Here is a 14,513-nt window from a genome sequence, read left to right as displayed (position 1 = left end):
CAGTCTGTGTCAGGAGCCACATGGGACAAGTCAGCAAGTAAGGCTCCGGCGTCTTCTGCAGGTCCAATGCTGGAGTCAGCAGAGGTGGCATCAGGAGCTGCAGTGAGTGGGGGGGGGGGGGGGGGGGTCGGAGCCTGGTTTGGGGTGGGCAGCGGTGGCGTTGGGAGCTCCATTGGGTTGGCAACCGGGAGCTCTGTTAGGTCAACGACTGAGGCCTAGATACCAATAGGAGATGATGTCTGCGGCTCCAGTGAGTAGAATAGGGTGGTGGTGTGGGTGGCCGTGGCAGGAGCTCCGAAGTGTAGGTGGCCAGGGTCTGGGCCCAGGTTGGCGGCCATGGCATTGGGAACACTGTTTCATGGGTGGCCGAAGCCTGGGCTCGGGTCCAAGGCCGTGGTGGTGGGAGCTCTGGAGGGCAGGCGACTAGGACCCAGATGGGGATCCTGGTGGAGGGTCGCAGAGGCTGCAGTCTCCAGGGAGACAAGCTTACAATCCTTGATGGACAGCAGATGAGTGTGAAACCGATGGTTGAGCATGTGGATCCGGTGGCAGATGTAGTACAGGAGGGGTCCACTACAGGCCATGGCCAGCGATGTCCAGAGCTGTGGCAGCATGAGGGCAAGTTTCTGCTGGTATCTCCGCATCAAGGTTAGGGTGATGCATAAGAGTCATTGGGAGAAGCGGAGAGAGCAGTGGTCAATGTGGTGCAAGTACCTGAGATCTTGGCTTGGGTCAAACTGAGAGGCCTGGAATTGTAGCTGGAACCCATGAGGCACCAGTTGTGGATGTCACTCGCAAGGCTGGCAGTCATTGTCCATTGCTAATTATTCTTATGCTACTTCAGAGGATAGTTAAATATAGTGATGTGTTCTGAATTTAGATATAATTCTAGGTACAGATGTCAGTTTCCTTTCCTTAAAGAATATTAATTAGTTGGGCTATTAATAACAATTCTATAGTTAAGAACAGAAATTATAGGTCTCAATTGGAATTAAAAATACTCTATTTTTCCAACCCAATGTACATCTTAATAAAAACAGAAAAAGCTAGAAGCACTCAGTAGGCCAGGCAACATATGTGGATAGAGAAACTGTTGATAACTCATGTTAAGTATCCTTTGGAGCTATCTAATGAAGGGCCTGCAAACCAAAACAATTTAAGGTTTTAGACTGCAAGTACCTGAGTGCAATAGTTTGGGTGGTTGGATGTGCAGTAGAATGGACTGTCAACAAATTTTTCCGGTACGATTTACACTGCAGGCTTCCTCCAAAAGATTGTTGGGGTCCTGCAGGATAAATCGTAGTGCAGGGATTGACTTACATTCCTTTTTAAACTGCCCATGTAGCAGCAAAATTCCTTGATTGTGCTGTTACATGCCTGCAATCTAAAAATCCTAATTAACTCAGTTTCCATTTCCTCAGATGCTGTCTAACTTGCTGCATTTTCTGTTTTGACTTCAAATTTCCAGTTTTTTGGAAATTTCATTGTACTCTTTAAAATCAAACACAGCCTAAAGGAGTGATATCATTTCCTTCAACTGTTTTGCTTCAAACATATAGCATTAAAGACATACCACTTGTGAATAGTCTCCTTTTATGCTCATTTCTTCCCCTTCACCAATTGCTAAGGGTGGAGTTGGGAGCTCTGAAGGTAAGAAATATTGTTCAGACTGTACACATTTTACAGCATTGGATGACGTTCCTGAAATATAAAGAACAATTAACGTGTTAATAATGTTTTTAATAACTGACTTATCAAATGCAACTTCTACAGCATTGTGGATAGGAATTCTAATGCAAGGTATTTAAAACCGACACATTGAGGACATCTCAGGGTTAGCTCACAGAAAACAATTAATTAACAATTAAGTTAGTGTACTCAAAAAATTGTACGAAGTGTGGAAAAAAATAAAAGAAACTCTCTCTGATGTAAACAGGGAATTTTTACTAGAAATGCAGAGAATGAAGGATTCAATAAAATCTTTCTTATCTGACATTTTATAATCTGGCATGCTGAAGCAACCAATACTCAAAAGGAAGTGATTGAATCAATGGAGGGGCAGCATCAAAGGGCAGCCAAGCCATTGAGGGAGTAGTAATGAAGGAACTTCAAAGCCAATGTAGGGACAAAATTGATCAAGTGGTTCAAATGATGAGGAGAACTGGGCTCAATTTTGATTAATGGGCATCACTGTATAGTTTTTACTCTAACTACAAGTGAATGATCAAGCAGTTGTGGTGAAGGGTTTTCAACTTAGAAACATTAACTTTTGTTAATTTTCCACAGTCACTATCTGATTTGCTGGAAGTTCCCAGATTTTTCTTTCCATTTCAGGTATACAGCATCTCCAGTTTCTGATTTTCATGAATTATCTGCTCCACCTCAATTTCTGTCAGAAAATTGCAGTCAGGACCCTTCACTGATACCAGAATGACCCAATTATATCTTCTGCCTTTTGTTATTATGTTAGTCTGTCTTTCGTATTTAGGTTTTTTTTGTATATTGATGGCCTTTCGTGTCTATTACAAGAAATGTATGACATTGTAAGAAAACATATCTACATTTTTATGTTGCTATTGGACGTATTGATTTATTTTAGCACAATATTTATATTATGACATGTTCATTGAGCATAAAAATAAACTACCTTCAAATATCCTTCTTTGCTGAGAAAAAAAGGTTGATTTTAAACTTCATCTGAATAAAGTGATATAATCAAAGATAATTAATGACAACAAATATGGCCACTTTGATTTGAGCCTGTGGTGATGGAAAAAGTTCTACCCAGACAAAATGTACCTTCCTTCATTTCTTTTACCACATGGCTAATTTTTTTATGGCCAATTTCTAAGTTTTCAGCTCCCACTCCCTCATGGAACAAAATTTATATTTCAACACTTCCAATCCCTTCAGCAAGTTTTCAAAGCACACATACAGTGTTTTGAATAGAATTTGTCTTTTTCTTCCAAAATGCAAAGAATTTTCATAGCTTTAAAATAAATCCTAAAATAGCTTTAATAACAATAGAAAAAAAATAGTACCTTTTCTCTTGGGTGTACTCCCACTGTCTTTCTTTGGAGACGATTTCAATATGCGATTGGCATAAATATTCCTCACATCAAGCTCCTTTTCTTTCTCCTTTGAATAAATATGGGAAAAATTATATTGTCAGTTGACAAGAGCCATTCCCATTTTGCCTTTTCTTAGCAGCTTCAGGATTCTGAGACTAACTGTAATGAACTTAATGCACCTAGACAAGAAGCAGCTAAATCCAGATCAGGCTCAACAGAAATTTTTTTAAATTATGAAGGATCACAGCTAAAGAAAAACAAGCACATCTACTGGTAGTTGACTTCTGTAATCATCTTTTCTAGATTTTTACCCCAATTATTGTCCCATGTCAATGAATAAAAGATTGTTAAATAACACAATGAAAATCATAAAGAAAAATGTTAGACAGAAAGTATAAAGATGAACTCTTCTAATCGAGATCGTCCAAGAAGGAGGAGAGCATCTTGGTTTTATTCCATTAAATTGTTTGCATTAAAAATAACTGGTTCTTCATTTAAAAACTTCTTGAGAACTTTCATTTGCTTTTATACAATTAACAATGGGCCTTTTAAAAATTCCAGGTACATCTTCAGTTCTCACCCGAGACGATATCACACAAAAGTTTTCAAGGCTTAGGGTAAACCTTGCAGCTGATAAATGGTTACCTGGCAGGGGAGAATCGGTGGTCATGATGGCCCATCTCCCAGGATGGCTAAAGGGGTGGAGTAGAAGTCAGGAATTCAAGTTCTTGGATAACTGGGACCTTTTTGGGGGGAGGAGGGACCTGCACCGTAAGGACGGGTTACATCTGAATTCCAGAGGGGCCAACTTCCTGGGCTACTGGGGGGGGGCCCTTTAAACTAGTATGGTTGGGGGAAGGGGGCCATGTAAGGAAGGACAGCAGAGAGTTATTGGAGGTGAAGGGAAAAGGCTTATTCACAAAATTTGGGGGTGGAACAGCAGTTGATTGAGGAGAAAAGGGATAGATGCTATAATGGGGAAAGGAGGATGGTAACAAATGATTGTGTGGATGGCAGAGAGGGGGGTTAGGCAGAAGGTAAGATGCGGAAAGTCTCTGTGATGCATTTACTTCAATGCAAGGAGAGTTGTAAGGAAGCTAAAGGTGTGGATAGACACATGGCAGTACGATTAATGAGATGTGGTTGAAGGAGGGTTGTGACTGGCAGTTGAATATTCCAGGATTTTGCTGCTTTAGGTGTAATAGAATCGGAGGGGTAAAGGGAGGGGTTGTGGCATTACTCGTCAAGTAAGATATTACCGCGGTACTGAGGCGTGATAGATTGGAGGGGTCATCAAGGGAGACGGTGTGGGTGAAATTAAAAAATAAAAGAAGTGAGGTTACGATTATAGGGGTGTATTATAGACCACCCATTGGGGAGAGGGAACTAGAAGAGCAAATGTGTAGGGAAATAGCTGATATGTGCTAGTTGGGGATTTTAATTTTCCTAACATAGATTGGGAGATGCAGTCAGTGAGTGGGCTGGATGGCTTAGAGTTTGTGAAATCTGTGCAGGATTGCCTTTTGCATCAATATGTTAAGAGAGGGAGCAGTATTAGATCTACTGTTGGGGAATGAAATAGGGCAGGTGACAGAGGTGTGCATTGGGAGTACTTCGGATCCAGTGATATTAGCACCATTAGTTTCAGCTTAATTATGGAAAGGGATAGGTCTGGTCTGAAAATAAAGGCCTTTGAGTGGGGGACAGCCAGGTTTGAGGAGATAAGAAGGGATTTGCAGGGAATAGTTTGGGATGATCTTTTTTCTGGAAAGGACGTTGAAAAGAACTGGGGAGCATTTAAAGGTGAGATTTTGAGAGTGCAGAATCTTTATGTTCCTGTCAGGACAAAAGGCAACGCCAAATGTTCAAGGGAGCCATGGTTTTCTAGAGAGATTAGAGGGAGGGCTGCGTTAAATACAAGAAGCAAAGGATTGATGAGATGTATGGACGATACACAAATTGTAGAAAGAACCTTAAAAGCAAAATTAGAAGGGTACATACGAGGGGGCTATAGCAGATAGGGTGAAAGCAAATCCGAAGGGTTTTTACAAATATGCAAATATCAAAAGAGTGAAGGATAGAATAGGTCCGCTGGAAAATCAGAGCGGAGGTATGTGTGAGGAACTATATGAGATGGGGGAGATATTGAGTGCATTCTTCTTGTTGGTGTTCACGAAGGAAAATGATATTGAATTGTGTAAGGTAAGTGAGTCAAAAGGTTAGTTATGGAAAAGATAAGGATTAGTAAAGAGGGGATTTTAAAACTTTTGGGGTGTATAAAGGTAGATAAGTCTCCTGGTCCTGATGGGATTTTTCCAAGGACCTTAAGGGAGGAAATAGCGGAGGCTCTATCAGTGGAGGAGGGTGTGGTGTCGCAGGATTGGCGGGTTGCAAACATGGTACCTCTGTTTAAAAAGGGCGCAAGGTGTAGGCCAAGCAACTACAAGCCAGTAAGTTTGACATCGGTGGTGGGGAAGCTAATGGAAGGAATTCTTAGGGATATGTATAAATATCTGGATAGGCAGGGATTGATCAGGGACACTCAACATGGGTTTGTTAGGAGAAAGTAGTGTTTGACGAATCTTGTTGAATTTTTTGAAGAGGTGACCAGAAAGGTTGATGAAGGTAGAGCAGAGCAGATGATGTGGTCTATTTGGAGTTTAGTAAGGCTTTTGATAAGGTTCCACATGGAAGGTTAGTAAAGAAGGTTCAATCTCTAGGGATTAATATGGAGATAGTCAGATGGGTTCAGAGGTGGCTAGAAGATAGGCACCAGAGAGTCATGATGGACAACTGTCTGTCAGGATGGAGGCCGGTGACGAGAGGTGTGCCTCAGGGATCGGTGTTGGTCCTTTGTTGTTCATCATTTATATTAATGATTTGGATGACAGGGTGGTAAATATGGGGACGATACAAAAATAGGGGGAGTTGTGGATAGTGAAGACGGTTTTCATGGACTGCAGAAGGATTTGGACTGTTTGGAAAAGTGGGCTGAAAGGTGCCAGATGGAGTTTAATGTAGATAATGTAGGTGCTTCATTTTGGGAAAAATAACCAAAATAGGACATATGCAGTGAAGGGGAAGGCATTGAGGAATGTTGAGGAACGGAGGGATCTTGGAATAACGGTTCAGCATTCCTTGAAGGTAGATTCACATGTAGTGTGAAGAAGGCTTTTGGTATGCTGGCCTTTATAAATCATAGCATAGAATATAGGAGCTAGGAGGTGATATTGAGACTGTTTACGGCTTTGGTAAGGCCAAGTTTGGAGTATCGTGTGCAGTTTTGGTCTCCAAATTATAGGAAGGATAAAAATAAGGTAAAGAGGGTGCAAAGAAGGTTTACAAAAATGTTGCCTAAATTATAGTATCTAAAATATAGAGAAAGATTGAATAGACTGGGACTTTATTCATTGGAGCGTAGAAGGTTGAGAGGGGATTTGATAGAGGTATTTAAAATTATGAAGGATGTTAAGTAGATGTGAATAGATTCTTTCCCTGAGGGAGAGGAGATTGGTACAAGGGGTCATGTTAAGGGTTAGGAGTAATACAAGAGGATACTTCTTCACTCAGAGTGGTGGCTAAGTGGAATGACCTACCGGAAGAAGTAGTTGTGGCAGGGTCAGTTCTGTCACTTAAGAGGAGGCTAGATGAGTACATGGATGATAGGGGGTTGGAGGGTTATGGGCATGTGGGTGGGTAGGTGGATCTAGTGGAGATTCACGTAAATTGGTGCGGACTAGAAGGGCCGATATGGCCTGCTTCCGTGCTGTAAATTGTTATATGGTTAAAATAGCTCTTATCAAATCAAAATTCAGTTATATGGATTATACATTATTGTAACTTTGAAAATTAACTGATCCACCAGAGAGTATCCTTTTATATATTGTTGCTTTATGGTGAGAACTTTTACTTATTTCGAAAAACTATAAATTGGTAAAATACTTTTAATTTTTGACCAAGACGCTGAATTTCCTCCTGAAGATTGTGAACATCTTCCTTTGCCTCTTGAGTCTTTTTACGTTCAGTTGTCACTTGTCTAAGGAAACTGTTGTTGGTTAGCTCCAAATTTCTCTCCAGATCCTTATTTTGAGAAATAAGAAAATGAAAATTATCTGATTATTCCATCAACTGGCATTTATTACATCCTTTGAAATAAAATAATTCACTTCCGGCTACTCTAAGCATGAATTGGATCTTCCGCAGGATTTTCATTCAACTACAATCAGCTTTCTCAGGAAGTTGTCCATGGGCGATGCCAAAAATAAAATGCACATAAAGAAATTGAGTGTAAGTGGATGCGGAGCCCATCTCATTATGTACTTCATCAATAAAACCTTTTATCCATGGATTTAGTATTTTATTGAAATATCCAATATTAAATAATTTAATTTTGAAGAAATACATTTCAAAAAAATGTAAAAACAAGGCAACAATCTAGCTTAGTGATTTCCAAAGTGGGCTCTGTCGCCCCTGTAGGCGGTGGGAAGATCTAAGGGGGTGGTGAGGGAATAAGGGGGCGGTCCAAACCTTCCGTCTTGTTATTATTCAGTTTGCTATAAAATTTTAATGAAGAAACCAATGCACTAATTTTATGGCCAGACTCATCGTGGCAGAAGTGAGCAAAATATACGGCAACAAGGCGTTCTCATGAGAGCTGGTCTCGGTGGCTGCCATGTTGTACTGGCGTCACTACTGTCCTCTCAGCGCCACCCCCTCTCTCAGCGCTGCCACCAATCCCCCTCTCTCAGCGCCACCACTAACCCTCCCACCTGGCTCAGCACCACCACTTCACCCCCTCGGCCCGCCAATGGTTTCCCCCCTCCCACCATCGCTGTTGTATGTTGGTGGGGGGGGGGTGGATTTTGATCCATTCTTTGGAAGAAAAACCCTGGAAACAATAAGTAAGTGATGCTTTCTGATGAAGATAAATTAAAGAACAATATATGGATCAGTAACCTAGTTACAAGCAAATTGACATCGGGGTAGGCAGGGGAGAAACGTAAACATATTGCTCAAGGTGGATGTGAGAAAGCAGGATTCTTTCACTTGGGACAATGGCACCTGCGTACCATTGGGATGGACTCCACTTGGATAAGAATCTTTTGTTATTCATTTATATGGGGGTGTGGGGAAATCAACAGTAAGGTTGGAATTTGTTGCTCTTTTCTAATTCCCCTCAGTAAAATGTAAGTGAGCTGTTTTCCCAAATGCTGCTTTGTAAAGTGGATAGATACACTGCCAGTTTAGATGCTATTGTGTGAAGATATTCAAAGCCAGGTTGAAATGTGCCTTGAGAGGGAGCCCAGGGAAGGAGGGATGTGATCCCATTGACTTTGATGGTTTGGAAGCTTCTGTCACAAAAGCCTTGACAAGAGTTGCAGTTCATCCTTGTAAACAACATGCACAATTGACACAGTAACATTGACAGTAGAGTTGCTGAATGTCAAGAGAAGGTATATTTTATTAACTTTAAAAAAAGTCACTGTCTGCCACCTCTGTGGTATAAATTTTGCTTACTATTTGTTTTCCCAGCCACAGCACTTTGCCAATTCTTCATGTACGTTAGCACACATTGTTTTATTATCTCCCCAGAGTTGCAAATGGATCTGAACTGCATGCAATCATCAGTGAAGACCTTCACATTTGAATTGCTAGAAGGAGAGTAGTTGATGATGCAGCTGGATAACTGTGGTCAAAACACTAGTTGATGAATATCCTGCACCAACATACTTGGCAATTTTTATGGTAGATTCGGGGGGGGAGGTACGTCATACTTTGTAGAGTTAGCACCAACTAAATTCTTCAATTTGAAATAAATCTAGCTATGCATCAAACTCTAACCTGTCCAACCTTTCTCCTAAAGATGTCATGCCCATTCCAGATATTAATTTAGCAAACCTACTTTGAACTCCTTTAACATGTTTCCTTAAATAAGGAGACCAGATCTAGGTCCATCCCTTTACTTTGGTAACCAGTTCTTCCAAAAATAAATGATAACACACTCTGTGCTCCTCATTACGTGATGTAACTGCATACTATCTTTTTGTAGATCAAGCACTTTTGAAACATCCACATTGTTTTGCATTTCAGAGCTCTGTAATTTCTCACCCTTAGGTAATACGCTTTTAATTTTTTTTTTCATTTAAAAATTATATTGGGGCAATACATTTGTCAAACCTGTGCCCATTCACTTAACCTAACCGTTTCTCTTTATATCGTCTTCCTCTCTTACCTGTCTTAAGTGTCCTCAGCAAATTTAGCAACCATACTTTTCATCCCATCTTCCAAGTCATTAATATAAACTATAACATCAATCCTTGTGGTTCACCATTTGTTATATCATGCCTAACAGAAAGAGACCAATTTATGCTTACTTTCTGCTTCCTGATAACCAGCCAATCGATTATCCACACTAGATTTCCATCCTATTTTTATTTCCCCCATGACCTTTGATGAGACACCTTTTCAAATGATTCCTGTAAATAGTAGTACATACTCTTCATCCATAGCATGTGTTACTTATCCAGATTCTATGCTTCCAGCTTCTGATCTTATGTGAACAAAATGCTTTTAAAAGCAGCACACAAGAGTAAATGTATAGTAGATAGTGCTGAGAATTATATATACCATTATTTTTTTCAATGTATAGCCATGCTCTGTTCATTGGTTCTCCAACTCATCAAAAATCTTGATGGTTTACCATCTGGTTCACCAGGTGATGTTTGCCAAAGTCCCTTCCCATTCACTGGGGCCTAGTACCTACATTTCCTTTCCCTTTCACAGGCACAGTACCTGCACTCTCTTCTGATTCATTAAGCCCTGGTTTCACACAACAGTTCCATTCACTAGGGCTCAATTGCCACGCTGCAATGCCACTTGTCAGGGCCACTTGTCAGAGCCACGTTCATAAATCTGTAGGGGTTCTTTAGTGCTCCCAATGCGGCCTCCTTTGCATCAGGTAGACTAGGCCGAGATTGGGAGATTGCTTTACTGAGCACCTTTGTTCTGTCCATTGCAAAAGCAAAGATTTCCAATTGGCCAACCACTTCAATTCCACACTCCACTCCTACATTGGCATGCATGTCCATGGCCTCACGTCCTGCTAAGTTGTGGCCATCCACAAATTGGAGGAACACCTTATATTCTGTTTCAACAGTCTCCAACCAGGCAGCATCAATATTGTCTTCTCCAATTCCTGTTAACTTCTCCTGTTTCTTTGTCATCACTCCATTTCCCTTCCCCCTTCCCTTCCTTCTCTCAGAAAGCTACAACACTTAGCTCTCTGCCCTCTCCCCTCTCTTCAGCTTTTCTCCCATCCTCAAACCTTTATCCACCTACTGCACCTATCGCCCCTTCCTTCCCATTATTCAGGTGTCTGTCTGATTTTCAACTCTCCTGAAGAAGGGCTCAAGCCCAAAACAATGATGACCTTTTAAGTTCTGTGGGTGCTGTGTGACCCATGGAGTTTCTCCAGCACTTCTATGTATTTCCTGTTCCTCAATTTCCTTTCCATTAACCAGGACACCAATTACTTATCCAATTCACTGAGAAAAAAATATTTATAATACTATGTGACATTTAATACAAAAGTGAAATAAATGATATAATCTGTAAAATGAATATATAAAGCTGAGAGAATATTCTCATACATGCATTACCTTAATTCTCCTTTCACTGCCTTCCATTTTTATTTCAGCTTTAGCAAGTTTCTGAGCCAGTTCATCTCGCTCTATCAAATGTTTATCCTCTGAAAGTTTCTTTAATTTCAGCAAAGAGTTTTTTGTTCGATGCAGTTCTTCCTCAGTGTCTTTCAATCGTTTCTCCATTATTCTCTCTTTCTCCTGCGATTTTCGAAGTCTCTCTCGAAGTATACGGATTTCATTGTTGTGACGAGATATGAGCAATGAGATTTCATTCTCTGTGTCCTCAAACTTACTAAGGGCTTTCTCTTGACGGTACTGGAGATGCTTTAATATTTTGTTTTCTTTCTGCAATTCCTCCAGTTTAACCTGCAACTCGGTGACCTCATTTCGGAGCTCATTAATTTTCACCAGCCTTGCAGATAACATGCGTTTAGTCACCAAGTCTATGTCTTTATAGATAGGCTCTTTATTTAATCTCTGATTCCAGAATCGACGACTCCCATGCCTTGATGGTTGCTTGGCACCAGATTTTCCAGCAGCTTTAAAGAAAATTAAAGCATATGGTTAAATTGACATTGGTTGAAGGTCAACATAAAACCTCATTAAAACAAAGACAACAATATTGAAACTTGTACACCAATTTTCACAAGAAATATGCAGGAAGAATTCTCCATAGAATGAAACATTGCACGAATGTTAAAATGAACAAAACCAAGCCACAAAAAATGCATACTACCAAGTGGAAAAAAAACAGAAAGGAGCAAGTGATCTTCTTACAATTGTAAAGTATTGAAAATGTGAAACGAAGCACAGAACAATTTTTTTTACAAAATATAACTGAGAAAAGTCCATGTAATTCCCATGCTGAAAAATGATGCAAGTATACAAATCAGATCAAATTGATACTGTATGTGACATGAAAGAAATCAAGATTATTTGACAGTCTTATTCTTACTGTGATGGAATAAAGGCATCACAATAAAAATGACAGAGCTCTTAGAAATGCTGTTGAAGCTGCAACACTGCTGACCCCAGTATTCACTGCAATTATTCTAGATCTGAAAGACTTGAATAATTAACACACTGCATTTTTACAAAGGAAACATATGCTCAAATGTTAATAATACATATTGTGGTTTCAGATAGATAAAATATACTTACATTGTACAAATCAAATCTCCATTAGTCATTGCCCCAAAATTATATTGCCTTTTTGCCAAGGGACTTCTAACAGCTTTTCTACAAAAACAATCCTGTGATTCAGTCTTTCCGACATATTATGCCACAAGGAGTGCGCAAATGATATCAAATGCAAAATGAAGGCATTGTAACTAAAAATATTTCTGCAGTTTACAAAGCTAGAAGAGAGGAAGTAAATCTAAACAGAAACATGTGAAACTTGAAAGACACTTAAATAGCCAATTTCAGCTCAGTGACATAAAAGTGCCACAATTAACCCCAGTATTACTGGATTCTCTCTGCATGAAATAAACAGAATGAAGAACTAAATAAACTAAAATTTAACCTTTTATTTTCTGACAAACTGGATGTATCAACATTGTTTAGAGACCCAAAATCTTTTGATATGCAGAATCTACCTACGTGTGCAGAGAATGGTTGGTCTGATCAGCTTGCAAATGGGTCTGATGAAGCCAATCAATGGGATAGGGAGAAAAATCCAAATGAAACATAAAATTCGAAGTACAGTAAAAATCCGTTATCTGAAATTCAAGCAACCAGCAAACAAAAAACGTGGAAAATTCATGGGGTAAAAAATATGGAATTTTAAAATTGGCGCGCCTCACCATTTGTTCTCCATTCATGCAACATACAATCTCAAACAACCAGGAAATTCACTTATCTGGCATTTACTAATCCCCAAAGGTGCCAGATACCAGGGATTTTACTGTACTTCTCTTTTGAGAAACAGGTCATTACAAACATAACAAACTTTTATATCAATCCAAGCAGCCTTCACAGCAGTATAATTTAGGACAAGAGTTGGGACGTCACGTTAAAACTGTACAAGACTTCAGTGAGTCCACAGTTGTAATATTAGAGGGGTATAGGCAAGTGGGACTCAAGCAGACGGGCATGAACAAGTTGTATCTGTGAGCCTGTTTCTATGCTGTAGGACTCTTGACTCCATGATGCTGTTTGGTCACCCAGCATAACTGGGTTTGAATGGGTGCAGAAAAGATTCACAAGAATGTTACTGGGATTGTGGGCTTGAGTTATTAGGATAGGCTGGGACTTTTCTCCATAGATGGTAGGAGGCCGAGTAGGACCTTAGGAATACAAAATTATGATGAGCATGGATAAGTCTTTTTTGCCAAGGTACAGAAATTTAAAGCTCAAGAGTTTACCAACATATTCACAAATATCTTCATCATCTCACTCTGGCAAACAGGCATCAATCATACTGACACCCAAGAAGAGTGTGGTAACCTGCCTAAATGACTATCGACCAGTGGCACTCACATCAACAGCGATGAAGTGTTTTGAAAGGCTGGTGTTGAAGCACATCAGCTCTTGTCTGAGTAGTGGTATCAATCAGGTCTTCAGGATGTTTTTTTTTTAAAAAAAATCGACTACAGTTCGGCATTTAACACCATAAATCCTCAAAACTGATCAGCAAACTCCAAGACCTGGGACTCAACACCTAACTGTGTAATTGGATCCTTGATTTCCTCATCACCAGACCACAATCAGTGAGGACTGGTAAGAACATCTCCTCCACAATCTCCATCAGCTGCGTTCTTAGCCCCCTGTTCTACTCATTTTACACCAATGACTGTGGGTTGTAACGACAATAACACCATCTACAAATTTGCTGATGACACCACAATAGTGGATTGAGTAAAAAGAGGCAACGAGTCAGCATACAAGAGGGAGATTGAAAACCTGGTCGAATGGTGCACCAACAATAACCTCACACTCAAAGTTACCAAAACCAAGGAGCTGATTGTTGACTTCAGGACAAAAACCAGAGGTGTATGATCCAGTGATAATTGGGGGGAATCAGAGGTGGAAAAGATGAGCAAATTTAAGTTCTTGGGAGTCACCATCTCGGAGGTTCTTTCCCGGACCCAACACACCAATGGCATTACAAAGAATGCATGTCAGCGCCTCGACTTCCTCAGGTGTTTGCGGAGGTTTGGTATGACACTGGAAAGCCTGGAAAATATCTACAGAAGTGTGCTGACCAGCTGCATCACAATCAGGTATGGGGACACCAATACTCCCAAGCATAAAGCTCCACAAAAGGTAGTGAACACAGTCCAGGACATCTCACCAGTGAGAAAATCTATGGGGAAAGTTGACTTCGGAAAGCAGCAGCAATCATCAAGGATTCCACACATCCTAGCACACACTCTGTTCTCACTGCTACTTTCAGAAAAGGTTATAGGTGCCACAAGACTCGCTCCATCAGGTTCAAGGATAGCTGCTACTCCTCCACCATCAGAATCCTCAACAACAAACTCAATTAAGGACTCATTTAAAGTCTTTTACTTGTGCACTTTATTTTTTTTAGTCTCTCTGTATTGTCCAATTGTTTACATTTGTTTAATTGCTTACATATGTACATTGTGGGTTTTTTTGCAGGACCAACAAATGGTAATTCTGCCTTGCCTATTGGAAAAAGAATCTCAGGGTTGTATATAATGTCATGACAATAAGTCTAAAATCTGAAATAAATTTATGGTGAGAATGGAAAGATTTAAAATGGACTGATGAGGGTGATGTGACGCTTGTTCTGAAGGGGGAGTCGCATGGACATGATTCGGTCTGAGAGGCC

The 14,513-nt window shown here is 40.2% G+C and overlaps 1 protein-coding gene across 8 annotated transcripts in view; it reads right to left on the bottom strand.

The window, feature by feature from the left end:
* lca5 (lebercilin LCA5) overlaps positions 1–14,513 on the bottom strand; it is a 107,830-nt gene that overhangs the window by 41,489 nt on the left and 51,828 nt on the right. For all 8 annotated transcript variants that reach the window (XM_069887407.1, XM_069887412.1, XM_069887411.1 and 5 more), the window contains 4 exons: positions 10,730–11,253; positions 7,014–7,151; positions 3,042–3,138; positions 1,574–1,701 (listed from right to left, as the gene is read on the bottom strand). In XM_069887407.1, the coding sequence (XP_069743508.1) occupies positions 1,574–1,701; positions 3,042–3,138; positions 7,014–7,151; positions 10,730–11,253 (887 nt within the window). The remainder of the gene's footprint in view (positions 1–1,573; positions 1,702–3,041; positions 3,139–7,013; positions 7,152–10,729; positions 11,254–14,513) is intronic.

This window comes from Narcine bancroftii, chromosome 6 (genome assembly GCF_036971445.1).
Source record: "Narcine bancroftii isolate sNarBan1 chromosome 6, sNarBan1.hap1, whole genome shotgun sequence".
NCBI lineage: Eukaryota > Metazoa > Chordata > Chondrichthyes > Torpediniformes > Narcinidae > Narcine > Narcine bancroftii.
Note: the sequence above shows the minus strand (reverse complement) of the source record. Positions and strands in the feature narration are given on the sequence as shown.